Raw genomic sequence first — 24,292 nt, forward strand, 5'->3', positions numbered from 1 at the left:
AAGTGGGAAGAAAAATTAGAAGGTTCTTATCAAGCCAGAAAAGATGAGGCTCTAAATTGCAGAGGACAAATAAAAAAGCATGATTTTGTTGTCATTATTCAGTCATTTTCAGTCATGTTTGATTCTTTGTGATCTCTTTTGGGGTTTTCTTAGATTTTTTTTTTGTTGTTTTTTTTTTTTTTTCTTTTTGCTGAGGTGATTGGGGTTAAGTGATTTGCCCAGGGTCACATAGCTAGGGAGTGTGAAGTGCCTGAGACCAGATTTGAACTCAGGTCTTCCTGATTTCAGGGCTCCATCCACTGTGCCACCTAGCTACCCCACACACACACTTTTGGTGTTTTCTTAGTAAAAACTGGAGTTTTTACCATTTCCTTTTCCAGCTCATTTGATGATGGAACTGAGGCAAATAGAGTAAGTGACTTGCCCAGGGTTACACAGCTAGTAAGCATGAGGTCACATTTAAAGATGAGTCTTCCTGATCCAGCACATGATACACACACTTCCTAAGTGAGTGGATGAGGTAATAGACTCAAAAGGCAGAAAGAAACTTACATTCTTTGAACATAGCCAAATTTGTTATGAGAATCTTAAGAAATTTATTTTTTTCTTTCTTTTTTTAATGAGGAAAATAAAGGCTGATTCACAGAAAAAAAAAAAAAGATTAAAACAAAATGACATAACTCTTGCTCCCAAGAAGTTTACAGGCTAGTTAGGAAGACCAATATACATATTACTGTAATTCATAGAATACGATAAGCACATAGGAAAGATCCAAAATGTTTTAAGAGACTAGAAGGGGAGGGGATTTAGAGAAGTTTTCATGAAGAACATGGACTTGAGTTTGGCTTTGAATGTCAAGGTAGGATGCCAACAGATGAAAATAGGGTTCTTTATAAGCATTAGGAGACTGTTTAAGTAAGGTTATGGATATGGAAACAATTCGCAGAATTATTGATAGAAATTTGGTGAATTTGAACAGGGAAAATATAAGATAGGTATAATAGGGGAAATATTGGCTATAGAGAGCTTTTATAGAAATTGGGAATTGCTCAAGAATTTTTAGTTAGAAAAATTATATAACGGCAGTATGTACAGGATAAAAAGTTAGGATAAAAGTTAGAACTTTTAAAAGTTCTTCCTGGAAATATAAGTTTAGGAATCATCCCCTATAGTTAAAATTCTAGTAGATGAAGCTGCTGAAGTTCATATACAAAACAACGAAACAAACAGATGAGGTGAGAGGAGAACCTTAAGAACATCTACCTTTGGGGGCCAAGAAAGATGAGCACAGAATGGGAATAGAATAGTAACCAGAATGGGAGGAGGAAAATCAAAACAATTAAATATCACATAAATTTGAGAGCTGGAAGGAGGGAGAAGGGTGGGAAAGGGGAGGAGAAGGAAGAGAAGGAGGAGAAAGAGAAGAAAGAAGCACAAGAAAAAGGAGGGAAGGACAAGGAAGAGGAAGAAGAGGAGGAGGAGAAAAAGGAAAAGGAGGAGGAAGAAAGAGAGAGAGAGAGAGAGAGAGAGAGAGAGAGAGAGAGAGAGAGAGAGAGAGAGAAAGAGAGAGAGAGAGAACATCAAAAACTGGTCACTCACTAATTACCTTTACAGTCTTAGCAAGTCATATAACTTGTCTCTGGGCCAAATTTCCTCATCTACAAAAGTCAAGGCGTTAGCTAAAATTTCTTCTAAGAACTTTTTAGATAATTAGATGGCACAGTAGATAGAGTAATGCATCTAGATTGAGTTAAAATCTGGCCTCTGAAATTTATTAGCTGTATGACCCTGAGCAAGTCACTTAACCCTGTTTACCTCAGTTTCCTCATCTGTCAAATGAGCTGGAGAAGGAAATGGCAAACCATTCCAGCATCTTTGCCAAGAAAACCCTAAATGCGGTCACAAAGAATTAGATACAACTAAAAAATGACTAAACAGCTACAAAAGACTTTTAAGCTCTTTAAAATTCTAGTTCTATTATTCTGAATATGAAAAGAACCAGAATCTGAAATTCAGAAGATCTAAATTCTATTCCCAGCCAAATATTTATTAACTATGTTATCACTGGCAAATCATTTAACCCTTGTGAGCCTGTTTCCTCATCTCTAAAATGGGAATTGTACTACTAGAACTGGTTGTTTGGAAAGCCTTTGTTTTAAGGGAAAGACCTCTTAACCTCTAAAGTTCTACATAAGTGTATTATTAATAGTAATAACAACAAACATAATGTGATCGATTTACATAATTCAATTGAATAACGATCACTAGTTCTGACTCTGATTAAACCAAGCTGATCAGCCAGGTTTCCCTTGTGCCAGATTCAACAAGAAATCATGAAGAATGTAGCCTCTTGTTTACAAACTGGGAAGCCTGTGAAAACTTTGCAGAATATTTCTGTCCTTTTAGTGATAACTGATCTCCAGGGGCTTAGAAAGACAAGCTGTTTTGGTTTGCAAGTGTAGGTGTTTTCCCTGAATTTCCTATTCTCACAAAGCTTTCATTTATTCCAGCAACACACAGCCTGATAGTTTCCTGGAGACCAGTGGTCATTTGTATTCTTCTTTGAAAGGAGTTCCGAGCCCATGCCTTGGGACAAGCATTGCTTAAGTCTCAGGGAATTCTAAGTCCTAACACTGGTGAGTGAAGCAATATTTAAGTCAGTTGGATCATAGGATCATGACCTAGGATTGTAAAGGACCTCAGAAACTACATGATCTGACTGCCTTATTTTAAAGATGAAGAAACTGGGACCTCACAGAGGTTAAAGGTCTTAGTAAAGGTCAAAGAGATATCAAGCATCAGAGGCAAGAGAATACAAGAAAGCAACCAGAGATTGCCACTAAAGAACCGATCTTGAAGTCAGAAAGATGTGGGTATAAATCCTGTCTTTAACACAGACTAACTATAATGAGAGGAAACCTTTCGGTGTTCCAGGCAACCAAAACTACAAATAAGAGAGAAACTGTCGATCAGCCCCAGTGAAAGAAGTCCCCATACCAGGAGTTACATATACCTATGAAATCATAAGTCCAGAATAACCAAATTACTCATAGCTATCAAAAGCTAGTATTTTGTTTGTATCAGATTGACCCCAAGGGTCACATGCAGCTGATGTAAGTAAAGCAATGGATTTCAACTTTGATGAGGTTACATTTTTCTGTATTCACATAGCATCTAAAGCACCCCTGGCAACAAATCTTCCTTATTATTATAACTATTTTTAACAAAAAATAATCATGCAAACCATAACAACCACGTGTTGAGAATGATAAACCAAACATCATTGCCAAAATCTGGTGCATGTTATCTTGGGGGGAAAACCCTTTGGCACAGTGAACTGCGGAGAGATTACACAACACAGCATGGTTTCAAGGCTGACACTCATTATTGGTCTCTCTCCTGTTGCTTTTTTGGCCCTTCTGCACTATTCCACTAGCACATTATATGACTCTGGGCTTTACTTTTATTTTTGCATGCTACATATTTGCAACAGCATTGCAAGGGTATCACCCTATTTTGGAAGGACACCACATGGTTTCATCTTTGAGTCTGTCTTACACAATTCTTGATATCAAGATTTATATTTTCCTTGGTTTGGGAATGCCCCGTGTGAGAACTTCCTCCCTTGATATAGAGTAACCAATCTTTACCTAACAGTTCTAAAGACTGGCTGAGGCTCAGAGAAGTTTTGTAATTTGTCTAAGATCACAGTCAGTCAAAGAAGCATGAATTTATCCCAGGTTTTCCTGATTCCAAGTACAGGTACATGGCTTTAGCTACTTACAAAATTCTCCAAATATCAGACTTCATACCACATCAGTACACAGACAGAAGCTTTCTCCTCTATCTACCAATGTTAAATAACAGCAAAGCAGTTTATAAAGTTTATGAGGATTCTTCTATTGATGCTTCCCATGTCTGCCATCACCAGAGTATACTTTTCTTAAACCTGAGAATTCAGTCTAATTAATTTTTCTTCTGTACCTCTGTATGGTTCTCTCACATTTGAGACTCAGTAATTCAGATTGCTGAATATAAAGGATAAATGTATGTATTGTACGTTGCGTATAATATACTAAATGATGATTCATGGGGGCTGCTGAAAAGATTATATACCTCTACTCTGAACAGAGAAAATAGAAAATGCTGATAGTAGAATAATGAACAGATGCCAACCCCAAAGACAAGATAGACCTCAGGATCATGAAAGGTTAGTTATTTCTAAGAAATAAAAAATGAACTGCAAGATATTTTAGCTATGGGCCAAACAAAGCAAAGCTGTTTTTTCCTTGTTCCGTGGAAGGTTCTATTACCAGATTTTTCCATCTTCCGGTCTCAGTTCCTAATCTCTGTATATATTTTACAACAGGGATGCCTTAACACTTGGGGATCTGAGATGAATGTCCATAAGGCTTCTGATCTCAGCCTTTTACTTTCTTTCAAATAACCAGGATTTCTCATTCATGGTGACCTACATCAGTGGAGTCCTCAAGGGAAATCAACTCATTTTTGAAGATAGGCAAATATAGGTAGATCATTCTATCAGTTTCCCCTAATCTCCAACCATGATAACTATTTCAAAATAATTGTCCTCCTCTATAATCCTATGTTTTATTTTATGCATTTAAGCACATTATACTAAGAAGGGGTTAATAAGTTTCATAAGATTACCAAAGGGGTCCATGACACACAAAAAAAGATTAAGAACCTCTCCTTAGAATGATCTCAATGAAAGCCACCAGAATATTTGAGGGATCCAGAAACCATCCTGCTATCCTGTTATGGTTCTAATGCTGAAGTTAAAGAACTTGGTAGAAATCTAGCTTCCCTCTCTTGATCAAATGGCAAGTCTTCCATGGGCCTCAGTGGTCCCAGAACATGTTTTATACTCATCCAGCTCAGATACTTTGCCATCTTCCCCATCATGGCACATTCTACAGCTCCTACCCTTCTTATCTCTAGAAACAGCAATCCAATCAATACTATCACTGCTTCCAGAAAGGAAGTGACAATTCACTGATGTATGGCTCTACTTACTATTTCTATAACTTCCTAATCAAAATTCCCTTCCTTAACCACCATTCCTGCATGTTTCCCTACCACCTCACTTGTATAGTGGTTATTACCACCTTCTAAGCTGCACACTATCTGATGCATTAAGTAAGTGATTCATCTGTAAAATGAGAGGTTGTTTAAGGTTCTTTCTGATTCTAGATAAGGATTCTTATCCAAAGATGATCATCAATCATCTACATTGCTTAGGCTATTTTAACATTCTAACATAAACACTCCCCTTAAGTCTTCCTGGGTTTTAAAATGTAGCATTTAGCTTAAAAATAGAATAATCATTAAGATAGTTCATTAACTAAAATTGTGCCTGAGAACAGTAGAATGTTATGGTGGCCTGGTGCAGTAGAGCAATTCATTTGGAGTAAAAAGCACCTTGGTTCAAATCTGGATTCTGCTACTTACCTGGGTGATTTTACTTTCTATGCCTCATTTTTAAAATCAAGGACTTAGCCAGATCTCCTAGGTGTCTTCAGGCTCTAGGCCTCTGGTCCTCTGAGCAGAAATGCGATCCTTAGTTCGCTACATCACCAAAGCCATTACAAATGACCATCCAGGGTCACACTCAGGCATGTTTCTGAGCCACCATGCCTCTCACACTCCAGGTTCTCTTAATAATAAACTTACATACATACATAACATATGCACACTTACCCAAATCCCTTTTTTATCCTAAATATCATTAAGGTTAGCAGACTGAAAAACAACAGAAGCAAGAGAGCAGAAACAATGGAGAAAGTTTTTTGGGGGAAATTTGAGAAATTTCCCAAACAATTTTTAGTTCAATAGCAAAGATGTCTGCATCAAACTCAGAGGGTAAAATGGAAGAGGAAGAGGATCCCTTTAAAGCCCCAAAGACATAGCACTTAACTTTGAACTGGACTGGAAAGCAGATTGAAAGTCAGGGTTGACATGAAAGGCACCTATAATGTATTCTCAAACTGCTCACTTAAGTAGGATTTTAAATTACATCAAATTTCCAAGGAATAAGAAGTCAATTTATCTGCAAGGGAAAATAAATGTGCTCCCACTACTTTGCTGATCCTTGCTCTCTTCCCCAGGTACTAGGAAACAATATAACTTGAGTCTAAAGAGAGTCCACAGAGGTTTCTGATGCAAAAATGGCTTGAAATCCATACATAACTTAACAAATTTCATTAACGCTGGACTCAAGGATAAGAAAAATTCCAAAATAGATCTGATGAACAGCTACAATAGATTTTAGCACCTGTATTTTACATCTTATTTTAAAAACATGCCTATATTTACAAATCTTTTTAAATTGATTTTTGTTTAGACTGAATGGAGAAATGGTTGCTGGGGGGGAAATCAGTTCTAAAAACTCTTGCTTGACATAAGCATAGATAAAGGAAGTAATCATGTAAAGATCTCCCTAGGTGCAATTTAGTTTCAGAGTAAAGACAGACTAAAAGCAACCCTCATGTCCCTCCATCTTTCTTTTCTCTTTTAACTCAGTCCTGGATACCTGGTGATTCTTTGGCTTCTGAGCTATGTCAAAAGAAAGGTCAGCAGTCTAGCTCAGTTCTAGAATTGGAAGGAGAAAGGAAAGCTCAAGAGCATTCACAGGAAGAGGGTCATTTGGAAGCCCCTTCAACACAAGTTCATTTTTCAATCAAAGCACATTAACTGTAACAATTCCCAACCCACCAGGAAGCAAGCAGACTAACTAATGAGAACCGTAAGAGAGACATCAGTTCATGGGAAAAAATAATTTTCTTCAGCTGTCAACCCATCCCCCTCTTCCCTATTCCGAGCAGGGACCTGCCTGTTTCCTTCATCCATGTTCCCTTCAGTGGTCGAGGTCTACATGCTGCATTAGATAACATGACTTAGATTCTACTACCCATCCCCACCATTGCTTTACTTTTAGAAGAAAAAAAAATATATATATATAGGTGAGCTACAAATGCAATCTAGGATTAAATTTCTTCAAAACTTTGCGTAATCTAAACTCAAGCCCAAACCTTATTTCAAAAACTCTCTGCTCTCTGTGGTAGCCTTAACTCAGCTCTTCCCCGAACCCATAATCCCAATAGATTGATAGATGGCAGATGCTGCAATGAAATAAATAGGTTCATGCCAAATCCTACTCTGCCCACCTGTACTTCAAGGAATTACTCAATGAACTGATTGAGATGTACTCCTATATTACTAGAGATTTAAATCATGTATGTGTGAGTGTGTGTGTGTGTATGTGTGTGTGTGTGTATCAATGTCTAGGGAAGTCAATAGACACTCTTCCTTAGAATAATGTTTTTAAATGCATATTATAAAATACCATAAAATTTCAAAGGGAATCAATTATACTGAAATATAGTTATCAAAATATTTTTTAAAAGACAAAGTCACCAACCTTAGTTTAAGAACCCTTATTGCTAAAAAAAAAAAAAAAAAAAAAAAACCTTTTTCCTGTAAAAATCATATAGGAGAACATTGCAGTTGCAGCTCCCTAGAGCTACATATGAAGTAGAGATATGTAAAGATCAAACCTAAGACACTAGAGAGCTACTAGAATTAACTGACTCATTTTCAGCTTTTGAGAATAACTCCTTGCTCATTTCTATCTCCTAATATTCAAGAGAAAAAAAAAAGACAGTATCAAAATGTCTCCTAATTAGCAACCTGGGTATGGACACATTTTCTTAGATCCCAGATGATATGAAAAGAAAAAAAAAAAAAAAAAAAAGAAGAAGGAAATTCATCTTTGGATTGTCCATGGAGCTTATTTCATTCATTTAGTTAAGAAAATTCAGGTTTGTGAAATGCTTTGAATTGGTCCTCATTTGAATGACAAGCATTTCTGCAATTAAGTACAATACTGGATACCTCTGATATTAAAGTGGTCTCAGTTTCTGAGCACAAATGACAACTACCTAATAAATTCTATGTGGAGACAAATCCCCAGGAGCATGAAGTATCACAAGCACAAAGAGAATCACAAGTTTTCAAATCTAAATATTTCTAGTAGTCTTCCCAAAAATCAGAGGAGCTTGTGCTGGGCGTTAAACTCTGTTTGTAGGCCTCAAAGGAAAACCAGGAAGGAACACATTGTACAGAAAAGCAAACAAACAAACAATACCCTTTTATTTTTAAAGCTCTGGTGAAAGAATAAGCTTCCAAATGACATCCCATTTTTTTAAAAAACTGTAAACTAACCTACCTCTAGGTTAGTCACACTATACAGACCGCATCCTATCTCTTAAAGATGCCTAAACATTTCATGGAGTATTTACAAATGTATCATTTAGGTAGTAAAGTTTCATTGCAATCTTTCTCATTTTCTAGCACATATTCCACAATAAAATAATGGGACTATATTTGCATTTTTGTATAAAACTTATTAACAAATGGAGAAAGGCAATTTTCCTGAGAGAAGATTTGTTCTTGAAATATGTTTTGTCTAACAAATAGGAAATACAGAGAGATGGGATGTTCTTGGTTTAAAAAAAAAAAAAAAGGAAAGGAAAGAAAACAAAGAAAAATGCACAAAGATGTCTAGTTAACTTTTTTAAATTATTTAAAGTACCATTAAGTTAAAATGTTTACATTCATTATAAAAAAATGTTGTTAAATCTTATGTAAATGATTTAACACTGATTGCTGCAACGCAAATTGCACTTCTTAAAAAATTATTGTATACATGGAAGAAAAATATCTTGTTTGCTACCCTGTTTACAAATTCTGACTGACTTCAGATCAGTCATATAAGAAGATGAACTTTCAAAAACCTCAGTCATAGTGTATGTTAAGAAATTATAATGCAGTCTTAAAACTGAGGAATATTTTTTATGAAAGACATCAGGAACCAGCTTGACCGTGAGAGACATGTGCCAAACAGTCTCTTTTTGCTTTCCTCCATGAGTGTACACAGGAACTCGGATATGAAAAGCAAGGGAGAAAGTCTGTGGTCATAAAGGAGTTGTTTGTTGGTTTAAAGGACATAAAAACCGCGCGTTATTTGGGGGCAATAAATGCACAGAACTCTTTTTGTTTTCTTAAATCTCTCCTGGCATCCTTTAGAATGAAAGCCCCACATAAGTCACTTTATCCGGCGGGTGGGAGCAAGGATGAGGAAGTCCCATCAGCATGCATCCTGCATCCCAAAGGCAGGCAGGCAGGCAGGCTGCGCTGGCTGGCTGGTCGGCTGGTCGGCTGTGTTGAAGATGCATGAAGCAGGTCTAATAATAGAGGAGGAAGGACGATATTCTCTTTGGCTGTATTATCTTTACCCTGGAAGAAATCCATCGTCTCTCATTTCTCTTGCATAGATGAGGAGTTGGATGGTAGTTAAGGCAGAAAGCCTCTTTGGAAAAACACCTCTATCTCAATAAAGGCACTACAAAATGACACGTCCAAGAAAGTTCTGCTAGCATCTTCACGGCTACACAGACTGCTTGAAAAAAATATTACAGAAACTGTGGGCGTCTAAAGGTCGTGTCGCCCTCCCTCCCAACCCCCATCCAGGGAGGTCTCCCAACTTCCTTTTTCCACTGAATCAAGCAAGTGCTAAAGCACACCATGAATCCTGTCTCACAGACGCTGTAACTTCAGCCGTGGAGGTCAGGCTGACTCCTGAGTACAGCCCATCTTGACCTGAATACTTGAGAGCGGTGCTTTCAGGACTAGTGTTCTCTCCTGGTCCAGACATCACTGAGGATCCCGCCTAGTGAGAAGGAGGGAGAAGAGAGAGCAAAACAGAAGAAAAAAAGAGACTGATGAAATTGTTATTTATTTAGCACAATTTTATTAGCTGCACAGGTCCTAACTATCTAGAGGACTGAAAAAAAGGGACTATGGTCTTAATTAGAATTAGAAAAAAGGGTAGGAAAAAAAGATGCTACATACTTGAAATAGGCAGCCCAAGTTACCAGCACAAGGTTAACCCAATGCTGGCAATTTAAGCTTTTAGAAACATTATCCTATTACTCATGGCAGTAGCTTCCCAGGAAGATAAACGGCTGCACAAGGGGAGAGTACAAGAAGGAATGTGAAATCATTCCTTTTGTAAAAAATACTAACCCAGGAAGGATTTCCTGGTCCAACCATATGACACTGGTACAAAGGCATTAAGGATTATATTCCCAAACTAGCCATTCCAAAAATGATATAAACAACAAAAAGGTTACAGACACACACACCCCAAACACATTAACCATACAACCACAATAGATCCACATAACACATGAGGATTGATATTTCCATCAAAACCTGAATAGAAAAACACCCTTTCAATATTACTTGACAAATGAGATTTCTAAGCATAAGAAAACTAGTCCACAGCCATCTAAAACTTAATCTTGTACCTAAATTCTTGTACCTAAAATTTATCCTAGAAAACTGGCAACAATTGATACCCATTTCTTTATAAACAATTTTCTCATCCTATTTCTATCATAGCACCACCATCATTTCTTTCAGCTAATGTTTATTTTCCCTACTTAATTTACTCATACTGCACAAAAGGGAAAAGTCAAACAGTTGTCTCCTATAATAAATTGGAATGAATCATGTGCAATTAATAAAATTCACTGTGTACATTTTGGGATTAAAAGAAGGGAAAGTTTCTATTGCAAAACACAAAATGTATTCAGGGCCCTTTGAGGGACCAGGGTTCAAACTACTTCTGAAGTGTTCCTCTTATGTGACCTTGAACTCCCTTACTTAACTTCCCTAGGTCTATTTCTTCATCTGCAAATTGAGGGTGTTGGACTAGATTGCCTTGGAGGTCCCTTCCAACTTGAGATCTGCACTCTTCTCTTATTTATTTATCTAGCTGCTTTATCCCCTAGGAACTAAAAGAATTTTGCAAATATTGACTATAACAGAAAGAGAAAAGGAGTTAATGGTTCACATCTTGAAGGTGTGTCAGTTTCTTCAAGCTAATTTAGCACCTTCTATTTCTAGAATACTTTATTTTCCAAAACTTTTTTTCCCATATGATTGTATCATTATAGACACTTAAAAAATAATCATGAAAAATATTAACAGTGATGAAATGAATGATTTTACATGTAAGATAATTTGAAAATGCAGCCAAATGAACTGATGTCATCTGACTTGTAAGTTTTTTTCACATATTATTATATATTATTGTTTCTTAAGTTTTTTTGTATCATGAATTTTAGAAATGCATTGAATAAGAAATTTTGTTAAGAACATAATGTATGGGGAGCTAGATAGTACAGTGGATAGAGCTCCAGCCCTGAAGGCAGGAGGACCTGATTTCAAATCTGACCTCAAATACTTAACACTTCTTAGCTGTGTGACTTTGGGCAAGTCACTTAAATCCAATTGCTTAGCCGAGAGAGAGAGAGAGAGAGAGAGAGAGAGAGAGAGAGAGAGAGAGAGAGAGAGAGAGAGAGAGAGAGAGAGAGAGAGAGAGAGAGAGAGAGAGAGAGCATAATGTAATTGTTATTGTTGGAAATTTTGATTTCTTTTAATCTGAAAGAAAAAAAAGAACTATGAGGTGGAATAAGGCAGGTGCTGGGACACTGTAAAAGTAAATGGGTTAAGGAAAACCTTATCAATACACTAATGAATCATAATTCCAAAGTAGTCATGATGAAACATGCTACCTGCTGCCCAAAAGAGAGAGGACAGAATCAAAGTGCAGATTGAGACATATATTTTAGAAGGAAGTCAGGGCCAATGTGACAATTTGTTTTGCTTGATTATATGTATTTGTCACAATAGTTTTACTTTCCTTCTTTTTTGGGGGTGAAGGAAATAGAGGAAGGAAAGAAGATGGATTTTTACTAATTAAAAAACTTGAGTTTTGAAAAGGTTCAAGATAAAATGAAGGGGATGGGCTAGTTAAAAATCAAAGGGCTTTTCTAAGTCTTACTCTTCTACCAAGAGAAGTATCACTCTCAAAGGTTTACAGAAAGTAACCTTCATCCCCCTTGGGAGAATTAGGTTTGTTGGTTTGGGGCTTTTTACTTTTTAATGGCAGTGTTTCTCAAGGGCATCACTATGCAAGAGCAGCACAGGTTAGAGTGCAGCAATCAGATTGCTGACACAGCCTGCATCAAGAATAGGTTCACGACTGCAGGTCTTCTAATTAGCCAACATCAACATTAGCTCCTCGTTTTGTTGTTCAGTCTTTTCAGTGTTGTCTGACTTTTCATGACCCTATTTGGGGTTTTCTTGACTAAGATAATGCAGTGATACTGAAGTGGCCATTTCCTTCAGCTAGGAAGTATCTGAGACCAGATAGGAACTCACGAAGATGAATCTTCCCGACTCCAAACCTAGTGAGCCACCTAGTTGTCCTCTCAAACTTCTCAAGAAGTAGATTAAAAAGATAATAGGATTTAAAGCTTGAGAACTTTAGTTGAATGGTTTTGCCCAAAAATTAATAATATCATAATATATATTATTCCATTAGTGAGATCTCAAATTTTAACTAAATTTTCCTGAATATGAAGTATCAAAATGAATTCTATGAACTATACCCCACAGTTTTACTAGTTGTATGACATCTATGTGAGTCAACCTCACTTTGCCTCAGTATTCTCATGGAGACTACTAACATCTATCTAACAGAGGTGTTATTAATATCATATGAGAAAATGCATATATCAAGTTCTTTGCAAACTTTTAAACATTATGTGAATATATTTTATCACATCACCTCCTCTCTCAAGTTAAAGATTGATAGTTATTCCACAAAAGGATTTTTCACTTTGAAATGTATCCACCAATAGTATTCATTGACCTAGAAAGCTTTAGAGTAGTTCAAACCATTGATTCTGATTATAAAAATTAAACATATGGAAACCTTTTTATAAATTCATCGGTTAGTAAAGGTACAAATGATGCATTTTATATGATTTTTTTCCCCTGAGATTGAGAATTTTCAGGCTCACCCCAAAACCATTAGTATTCCCTTTTACATTTAGTACAAGTAGTACATTTAGCAAAAGGGTTGTCATAATCACCTTCATCAAAAACCAATCCTACCTATATTAGTTCCAACATAGACTATATATATTTTTTCCTTAATCTGATTTTATAATGTCTACAACTCAACTCTAAAATGTGTTCTTTGTCATTATATACCTAGAGGGGATTTTCTTTTCAAAGATCTCATTTATGGCCAGTTACCTATCTTCTGACTAATCTAATATTGTTTACCATACCTCAGGCAAGATTCACTAGGCTAGAACATCAATGAGACAGAGAAAAAAAAAGTTTTAGGCATAGTCCATGCCTTCAAATTTCTTAAGATTCAGTTCTGAGGAGAGTCCCATATCATTTAATAAATAAATATATGAATTTTAACAGGATGAGTGCCAGTTTGTAATAGAAATAAGCAATGATCTGAAAAACAAAAGGATCAGTAAGAGCTGGGCTGGATGGAGCAAATTGAACTTGAAGTAGACACTGAAAGACAGATGGAGCAAAAAGTAAGACAAAAGAAAGGTAGAAAGTATTCTAAGTAACTAGCGGCATAGTGGAAGAAGGGAAGAAAGAGATGAAAGTAGTAAGGAGGGGAGGGGAAAGAGAATGATGCACAATATGAGCAGCCTCTCCAACTTGGGGTTGAAATGGGAAGCAATTAATAGATCAACTTTAACAGAATGGAAAATTTGTGTAGGGAAATCACAGGAGATGAAGTCAGAAGAGGTAGGCTAGGGACAGGGTTGTGAGAGATCTCTTAAGCCAAACTAAAGTGCTTTAAAAGCTGTCCAATTTCTATCACTCTGTAAAGACAAATTGCCACTATCATTGAGCTTAGAAAATAGAAATGGGAATAAATCCAAGGTGAAATGATGTGATGACCGTTTTTCTAATTGCTCTTTAGGGAAGGGAAAGCAAGGAAGAGGAGGATATTACTTTGAACAACAAACAGCCCAAGAGATGAGAGGAAAGGAAAGGAAAGCAGGAGGGCAAAAAGACAAACCAATTCCTTTTCAATTTCATATAAGACCCTAAGGATGTACAAGGGTATTCCCAAAATGTTCTCAGTGCCACCTGGCTGCTGATCCTGGTATTCCCCTGAAGCAGACAACTAATAATGTTCTATTCCAGTGCTCACACAGAGTAAAGCATATATACATGAATTAGTTCACCCTTGAATCCATTTAAATAAGGAGCCTGGAATTAGCAAAATGCCAGATCACTTAATTTTCTCTTTTACAAATTCTGCCTTTTCATTTTCCTATGATATTGTTTTCTTTGCTCTGGCTATTTCTAAAATATGTGCCCTTGAACTACATTTAATTCATTAATTTCTCCAAATCCTCTATAGCCCTTCAAAACCCTTTAACTCAACATTACCTATTTCTTATCCTACCAGGGGTAGCAGTAAATTGTTCAGGTTTTTAACACACTTCAGGAAGTCTTCAGAATGTCAAACTAGCTTCAATTCAGTAGCCAGGCCTTCCCTTTCTGTGGGTGGGTCAATGCCCTCTTATGTTAGCACAACCCTGTAACCTGTTTGTTACTTAGCCAGAAAGGGGAACTCATTATTTCCCTGATCAAAGTGCAGGCAGGGTATGAGGGTGGGGCAGAAATCTGCTCTGTGTTTCCATTCACGGCTTATCAGCCCCCACCCTCCCACAGAACACCAAAAATGGAGACATTTCCTGTTGAAAGACTGCATTATCAGCACCAGACCTAGCCTGGGTTTAGCTTCTAAAGCAAGGCAAGTTAGGTAGAACACAGACAGACAGGATAGCTGTTCTGGAAAGCTCTCCTCTTAAAGGAAAGATGACTTCAGGGAAATCCTGGGTTTCTCCCACAGGAAGACATACCAAACACACACACACACACACACACACACACACACACACACACACACACACACACACACTCCTCTGAAGAAGGCATTGGACTAATCTTTAAATTATCCAGATTTTCTTATGCACAAATATTTTTGTTGTGGTTGTGTCATTTCAATAGTATCTAACTCTTAGTGATCCCATTTGGGTTTTCTTGGCAAAGAAAGTAACTTCCCATTTCCTTCTTCAGCTCCTTTTACATGAGGAAACTGAGGCTACAGTGAAGTGGCTTGCCCAGGATCACAAGTTAGTAAGTATCTAAGTCCAGATTTGACCTCAGGAAGATGAGTCTTCTTATAGCCTTCATTAATTTTGAATTCTCCACTTGAAAAACCAAAAATTTTGCATATTTGGAGTAACAGTTTTGGGACAAAGGAGAGACAAGGAATAATATGCCCAGAATGATCACTCTACAGGACAACTTTTTAATGAAATATGAAAATCTTTTTAGAAATCTTAGTATATTTCATGAGATCAAATGATCAGGGAAAGTGGATTCTCTGTTTTATGAACAACAGAGAAGAATGCCATTTTGGAGGGAAGAAAACTAAAGATGGCTTAAGAATCTACATTTATTTTTCTCAACTGGGATCTATTCTTAATATGGTCTGGATTTAAAGAAGCAGAACAACTTATCAGCTTCATGTGCACAGGGAGCTGCATTCAGACTTTGATGATGTCAGATGCACTGGCCCTTTAGCTTCATTCAGTTCAAAATCTGTCTGCTGCTATTGACTTTGATCTCTCCATTACATCTCAGTAAATTTGTAGTTAAAATTTTTTCATTAGTGAGAGGAAGCCAACATATCCTCACCATTGACGCTATTTAATCTGGTTTTGAAACCTCTAGGTTAGACTTCTTTATAAGTGCTTTATATATAACCTTCCTTTAAGAGATTCACAAAAAAAGGAAAATTAATTTATAAATCCTCAGCCAGTTTTTTAAAATCCCCCATTCCTGAAAAAAATTCACTATATTCTATTCTCTATAGATTATCCACTATATACTATCCTCTATTAAAGTATATCAAGTATATTAAATGACAATCACAATGTGGAAAGGATTTAATATTTGTGTCAGTAACTTATGTGGAAATACTTAAAGTTTATATAAAACAACTGCTTCTCTAAGTAGATTGTTTTTGATATTGCAATTATACAATGCATCCATATAAGGTTAAATTTCTTGTTCAATGCTGCCAATTCTTTTTTTTCCCCCTGAGGCAATTGGGGTTAAGTGACTTAGCAAGGGTCACACAGCAAGGAAGTGTTAAGTTTCTGAGGTCACATTTGAACTCAGGTCCTCCTGACTTCACAGCTGGTGTTCTACCTACTGAGCCACCTATCTGTCCCTGCTGTCCAATTCTTAATGAGAGACCCCATTTGGGGTTTTCTTGGCAAAGATACTGGAGTGGTTTACCATTTCCTACTCCAGTTCATATTACAAATAAAGGAACTGAAACAAAAATGACTTATCCAGGATCGCACAGCTAGTAAGTGTCTGAGGTGAGATTTGAACTCAAGAAGATGAGTCTTCCTGACTCCTGGCCCAACACGCTATCAGCTGTGTTACTTAGCTGCTATAAAATTTATAAAAGTCAGTGGACCAAGAAATAAAATCCCAAGACCTCCATCTCACAAGTTCTACTCATATGGGAATTGGGGTTATGTTCACATTCAGTGATATTCTTCTTTCTTGTAATATCATCAGAATCATTCAATTAGATTATTTATAGACCAAAAGATTTGTGCTAAAAAAAAAAAAAAAATGTACACTCAACTATCTCTCTGCCTTAAGGAAAATGGAAAATAAAATAATTCATAAGTGTTCAGTACTAATTTAATTTTTTAAAACTCTCCAATAGAAAATTCTTTTATTGTCATAACTTGAAGCCAATTAGTATGCTAAAGAACCAGCTTAACTTCTGAGTTATATATATTAAGGTTAATTCTACTCTTCCAGTTTACCAGGTAAATGGTTCAGTAGACCAATGTTATAAATAGAATTTAAAGCATGGTAATTTCTAATCCTACTATCACAATTTACTCCTTTTCAAGATAAGTTCTCTTTGTATAAAAAGCACATTAAGAGAATTCATCTAAAAAATTATATTTGGAGAATTAACTAATTTTTGTAATACACTCAAATCAACAAACAATGGTTAAAAAAAAAAAATCCCTGGTTAGAGAAATAAAATCCTCTGTAAAAGGAGGTCACTTTGTTATCACATCTCTATGTCTCTAAATTCCCCCATTAGGAAAATGGGGGTATTTAGGTCCCTGGATGAAAAATGTTATGTAAACTGGAGTATTATTATTAACTTCCAATAATTTATTTAAAAAGCACTGTTCTTCCAGGACTTCAAAGGATTTTGTAGGCATCTCCCACTCACTATGTATAACATCTCAGGGAACCAGATGGTAGAAATTATTTTCCTTCTTTAATGGGCAAGGAAAATGGAATTACAGGAAAGACTCAGTAACATGACATGGTCAATGAGAGCTGGGACCAGGAGGCGCAGTTGCCTGATTCACTAATTCACTCCTAATCTAAGTTATGTCTCAGTTTAAACTTTGAACTACACTTAGGCTTCCTTATGACTCTAATAAGTAAATTAGAGACAGCCTAGAGTTGAAAATACTTGGCCCTTAATAGAATAAAAGGTGGCACCAGGGAATACAGGCCTACAATTCTGCGGCTCTATCCCACATTAACAACCAAATGCAGAGTGCGTTCTCTTCATTGTTTAACCATCTTCCAGACATTTACTTGGAATTTTATTTACTCATAAGAATCAATATTTATTCATTTTTTAAACTTGTCTATTTATTAAGAACATTACTCAGTAAAAATATTTTTTCTGAATCTTCATCTAAATTCTAGATCATATAATTGTTCATAAAGAGGTGAAGGATGACCCTTCCTAGGCATCTGTGCTAAAGGTCCTGGCCATTACTATATTTCTTTTTCCCTAGAAGGTGATTCTTGTGAAGACCAACATTGTGAATACAGACTGTGCTTGATTTCAGACCCATTAGAGCTTCATATTGCTAGGAATGATCTTGGCAGACATCCATGAAAGGAATAATAAATTACTTTTGTTCCAGTAAAGGAATTCATTTTCTTCGAAGATTCATTTAGCAATAACATTTCACAGCATTCGAGGCCAGATTTCTAAAACTTCTGTCATGTTTTCCTGTAACATATTTTTTTCATCTTTGGTGACAATTTTATAAGTTCTCAATGAAGAACTAGGGAACAGAAGGAAGGTTGGGTCTTATGAAATATTTTAAAACATGTAGCCAGGTTAAAAAGCAAACAACTTCTGTAAAGTCTTATCGTTCCTTTACCCAGTGTTCTGCCTCTCACATCACAACAATGAGTCACCTGCCTAATCAGCCATGATTCTGTGATAAACTGGGTGGATTAAGTGAAAACTAAATATTAATTTATTGGTACTGCTTATTAATATCCATGATTGTTATTGCATGCCACATTTTCCAAATGAGGAAAAAGGTTGAAAATAAGATCTTGAAAAAAGCTCCTCATGTAAATGGAGAGCACAACGAAATTGTCACATACACAAATTAAGACAAAATCGACACGCAAACACCAACTCCTGGACAAGGTGACCCACAACATATATGGTCACAGCCAATGTGATCAGTCACACTGGGAAATGAGTGAAAGGGAGCCTGGCACATAGGGATTGAGGAGATAAAATACCAGCAAAATATTTATGTTCATGGTTTATAGCAGCATGAGGTAAGTAGGATATTAATAACACTGATGAATGACCGACTCCCTAGGAGTCGTTCCCTAGGAGGGTTACACACTGTTTTAGGAGTCAGGAGACATGTGTTTCTGTCCCAGCTTCAGTCTATGACCTCCTGAAGTCGTTCCATTTCTTTGTCTATAAATGGAGTCACCATCATAAGGCTCAACCACTTCACTACTCTGAGACTTGTAGAGATAATGATTTTTTTAAACTTATGTATGAAAAGAGACTTTGGACTTTTAACACTTCAAAAAGTAGGTATATAAAACATTACGTTTCTGTATAATTGTATAAAAAGCAATTTTAAATTCAATTCATAACAAGTCATAAGGGAGACAGAGACAAAATACAATTCTTTTCCTCAAAGACATTGTTAAAATATTTTATCATGCACTGATAACAAGTAAATGGCTTCTAAAACCAACAAATAACACTACCAAAGCTACAAATTGATTCATTGCTTTTCAAAGGAGCTATGATTTCTAACCACAATACAATTGATTTTATGTACCGACTAATAGGTTTGGCATTCAACTGTGTGTGGATTTAAAGCAAACCCTTAATAGGATTTCCATAATACATATGATTTTATATTTGATATTTTATAGAACTTTTTAATAATCACATTAGCTATACCAACAACTGCAGTAATTTTTATCACTTCTAGTCCCACTGTCTTTATCATACTACATTTCTGCAAATGGATACCATATTTATATAAATTCCTATATTATATGAATTCCTATTCATCCTATATGGATAGGAATTGACTTGTATGTGAATTTAGGAACAACTTTGGGATCTTGGTTTTCCCATAAATACTGCTATTTCATAATGCACTATCTCAAAAGGAATGATATAAGGAATTACATTCTCTAATATAATATAAGAAAAGCTAGTTACTTATTGAGTCATTTCAATCACGTTCAATCTTCATGACTCCATATGAGATTTTCTTTGCAGAGCTGCTGGAGTGGTTTCCCATTTCTTTCTCCAACTTATTTTGCAGATGAGGAAACTGAAGTAAACACAGGATCACACAACTAGGAAGTCTGAGGCCAGATATGAACTAAAGAAGATGAGTTCTTCCTAACTGCTATCCCAGTGTGCTATTTACTATGCTATCTATTTGCCTTGCATAGTCATTAATTACTATAACGTCAAGCTCATCCTTTATTTAAAATTTTTTCAGAGAACAAAGGATAAAAGTGGGAGAGTGGTCCCTAGTTATCATGTGCTCTGATGTTCTGAATTATTCCCCAAAATTTGAATTAATGATGCTGGCTAGTGGGAGAAGCCATTAACTTTATGAGAACTGGGTTCTCCAGACCTTACTGTACAACAAACTTGCTACATGACAAATCACTTCTCTCTAAGGACCTTAATTTCCTCATCTATAAAATGAAGAGGGAGGACTAGATGGCAGAAAGATCCTGATGTCTTAGGGAAGAGCAAAGGATTAGAGTCAGAAGGTATGGGTTTGAATTTTATTTGTCATTTACTAGCTGTGTTATTTTGAGCAAATCATCTCTCTTCTGGGCCTCCCTCAGTTTCCCCATTTACACAAGGAAATCAATGGACTACTCAATTTCTAAAGTCTCTTTTCAAACTTAAGATTGCATGAAAGAGGTAAAAACTTCAGAAATCAAATTAATGTGTTCAAATTCTGTCTCTGATGCTTATTAGCTAGCTCTGAAACTTTTTACATTTTTATCACTAAAGGACATTTCCTCATCTGTAAAATGAATGGACTGGATCTAATAATCTATGAGTCTGTGCTCTATTATGCCACATGAGCAAGCATTATCTGGGACATATTCCTTTCCACCTCTTTTACAGTATATAAGAAACTAAATTTGATGGAGATGATTTCCCAAAGGTCAAAGTGAAATGACTAAAGTCAAAGAGTTTTCTTTTCAAGTCTTCAGAAAGACTTTACTCAGAAGATCCAACAACTTGTATAAAGTGACAATCTATTTACTAAAATTCTGACTCGTTAGTCAGCCCCTTTCTTCCTAATCAAGTTCCTTAAACCACATGGTTTCAAAAGAGAAGTGGTTTCTTCCCAAATGAAAGCAATTAACAATACTTTAGAATTACAGAATCTTGAGGGACCATCTAACCCAACTCACATTCAATAAGAGCCCCAAGAATAACATATGAGATAAGTAATTTTCTTGTCTCTGATCTAAAATTTCCAGGGAGAGGGATCACCTTTTGAGGCTAGCCATGTCACTTTGGGACAGCTCTATCTAGAAGGAAAGTTTTTCTGAAATCTACCTGAACAAGTCCAATGAGCATACAGTCCATGCCTTTATTCAAATCAATGATAAGAAAATTCAACAGTACAAATTCCCTAGGGAACTCCACTCAAGACCTTCTGTTACACTGACACTAACCACTGACAACTACTCTTTGGTTTTGGCTATCCAACCAATTAGTAATCCATCAAACTATTTCATTTCCTCTATTTAAAAGACTAACTTTCAATTTGTAATTTTTTCAATCATTTCAGTCATGTTTAACTCTTCACGACCACATTTTGAGATTTTCTTGGCAAAGACACTAAAGTGGATTGCCATTTTTTCTCCATCTCATTTTACAAGTATGGAAACTGAGGCAAACAGGATTGAGTGACTTGCCCAGAGTCACAAAGCAAATAAGTGCTGGATGATAAATTCATTAAGATGAATCTTCCCGATTCCAATACAATGTTCTATTTCCCTGTATCATTTAGTTGCATACACACACACACACATACACTACACATACACATATATATGTATATGTTGGGGAGGCAGGGGTTTACTATCCCAATAGAATAGTTAGAATCTAGATCTTTTTTTCCTCACTATCCCCCAACAAAATGTTAAAGGTAATGTAAGTTAAACTACAGTTTACATTAAATATCTTTTACCTAGCCTTCTTTATCTTCTTCAAATGTTTGTGTATGACAACATCAAAACCAGGAGCTCCAAGGTAACTAGCAAAGGTATTAAAGCTTCCCTAAGAACCCACCTCTCTTTACGAATTACTAAAAGCAATTTATTTTGAATATTTGTAACTAGTTTATAATCAATTGTATGTTAGCTCCTATGCTAGTCAATTAGCAAAGTAGGATTTTTGAATTGTTGGCCTACTGTACAATACCCATTCCTCCTGTTTTCTTTGCAGAGTTGGAGACTCTGGATGTGGAACACTACATATAATTTTAGACTTGGGACTTCTAATCAAGATGGCTGCCCTAACAGAGGCAGACAGCCCAACTTCCACATACCTTCTCTAGCAAAAACCTAAAAATAGCACCAGACAGAATAATGATCAAGAAATCTAATGAGAAAATTTAACCACCCCCGAAATACACAAAATGTCATAAAAAGTACACACACAATGGGAAAGGGGGGTTCTGCTAGCACTAGCACAACCAGAGAAAGACCAGAGATACTAATAGCCTGCAGTGTTTTTGATCCAGAAACAACAAGAGCAGAGAACTCCCTCTGAGAAAGCCCCAGGGTGCTTGGAAACCCACAGCATGGACTTTGGAAGCAAACAGTCCAGGTTCAGCAGCATTCAGACTGAGACACAGATTCTAAGTTCCCCAGCATTTTATACTGAAATTATAGAAGGCTTTGAATATACACAACTCTAAAACCTCAAAGCTTCAGGGAGTTCTAAGTCAGGACAGGGATGCAGATGGTCCATGTTAAGACTAACCAAGGCCCACCATCTCACCCAAAATCATAACAGAGAAAACCTTCCCCAGGCAAAACATCTCAATCTAGGAACTGATAGGAGAAAATAAGATCAACATCTATAAAGAATTATCTATCCAAATAACAACCTGCAAGCAGAGACTCAAAGAGGGGAAAAACAAGTACTAAAAGAATAGCTAAGAAGAAATGGAAGTGGGGCAACTAGATGGCATACTAAATAGAGCCCTAGCCCTGAAGTTAGGAGGACCTGAGTTCAAATTTGACCTCAGACACTTACCATTTCTCAGCTATGTGACCCTCGGGGAAGTCACTTAACCCCAAATGCCTCAACAAAAAGAAATGGAATGGAAAGTGAAAAATGAAATAATTAGAAGGAAGCCAAATAGCTTAGAACAAAATTAGTAAGCTTTATCCAAACCAAACCAACAACAACAAAAATAGGAAAGTCATTGAAACAGTTGAAAAAGTACAAGAGAAAATCAAAAGGAAGCTTTGAAGGAAGTGCAGAAAACTTGGATAATTTTGAAAGTAACAAGTTAAAAAGAGCAACCAATGCTGAACAGACCCAGTTTCATAAACAATATTCTTGTGCTCTACTTTGCACATAAAAATGTTTGTTTGGGGGGTTATGTTTACATTCAGAATTTTTTTAAATTAAAAACATAAAAATATCTGGATCCATCTGCTATGTCATGGTTAGTTCTGCTCAATTACTTTTGTTTTCCTATTATTTTAGTTCTTTAAAAAAAAAAAAAATAGCTCCCTGGGATGGGGAAGGATATATTGGGATTGTAGTTGATATTTTTAAAATATATCAAAAATCCTTTTAAAAAAAATTTTAAGTGATCTGGGGGGGAGGTAGGGAAGGAAGAGAATATGCTTTTCAGAGAAATAAGAACTAGATTAAGTTCCTACCATCTACAAAGAAAGGAGCTTGGGAGCCTGGCTTGGGTCTGGCTTCACAACTGGCTGGATAAGAGATCTGATGCAGAGCTAGCTCAGGTTTCTTTAGCAAGGTAGTAGTGTGCCCTGAAATAAGAGTCAATTACCAAAAGAGCCACATGCTAGCCTAATTATATTGTGTTACTTTTTTATGGCAATAATTTCAATATTACATGTTGAACTCCATAACTTTAATAGAATTATCAGAGAAGTTTCTTTAATAATAGAAGTATTTTAAAGAAGCCAAATATTTCTAGAACATGGTATACCTGGGGGTAAGGGGAAACATTACCTTTAGAAGTCACAAGACTCAGGTTTAAGTCCTAATTCCATCTATTACTAGGCACATGACACTAGAGGTAGTCACATAGCCTCTCTGACCTATTTTTTCATCTCTCAAGGAATAAGAAATGGCATACACTTTAGTCTCACAGGATTATTTATCAGGAAGTGTTGACTCTTTGTAAACCTTAAATCACACTCAGTGTAAATTTTATCAATTGAGGGTGTACTGTAAATGCTAAATATCCACCTCTCTGGGAAAAAGTGTCTATACCTGCATTATTATAATTTTCTTCACACTTTATTAAACCTAAGTAATCAATAAAAAAACAATATTTTTAGATTTGTAGAATCTGCCCATTTCTGAAGGCTAAACTGCCCACAGTGTAAATTTAGCAATTGACTCTTAAGCAGTTGGCTCCAGCATCATTCCCTATCTCACAGATTTCAATTGAAAACACATGCAAAAGCACTAAGGCATAATATAAACATAAGTGATTATCATAGAAGCTAATATATATAGAAGAGTATTTTAGTAATTTAATTTGTCCACCAAAAGAATCTACCAATTTTTAATCTTTAAAATAAATGATCAGGACAAATAAGGAAAAATAAAAAGTTGAGGTGACATGTGAACTGATAGAAAGTGAATTAGATAGAACCAACAACACACAATAACTATACCAACGTAAATAGGTAGAGT

At 36.0% G+C, this 24,292-nt stretch overlaps 1 protein-coding gene across 1 annotated transcript in view; it reads right to left on the reverse strand.

Annotated features, from left to right (window-relative positions):
• Positions 1 to 8,136: 8,136 nt before the first annotated feature.
• GATA6 (GATA binding protein 6) overlaps positions 8,137 to 24,292 on the reverse strand; it is a 40,473-nt gene continuing 24,317 nt past the window's right edge. The window contains exon 7 of the mRNA XM_051970352.1: positions 8,137 to 9,751. Coding sequence (XP_051826312.1) covers positions 9,584 to 9,751 — 168 coding nt within the window. The 3' untranslated portion in view covers positions 8,137 to 9,583. The remainder of the gene's footprint in view (positions 9,752 to 24,292) is intronic.

Source organism: Antechinus flavipes, chromosome 1, assembly GCF_016432865.1.
Source record: "Antechinus flavipes isolate AdamAnt ecotype Samford, QLD, Australia chromosome 1, AdamAnt_v2, whole genome shotgun sequence".
In the NCBI taxonomy this organism is placed as follows: domain Eukaryota; kingdom Metazoa; phylum Chordata; class Mammalia; order Dasyuromorphia; family Dasyuridae; genus Antechinus; species Antechinus flavipes.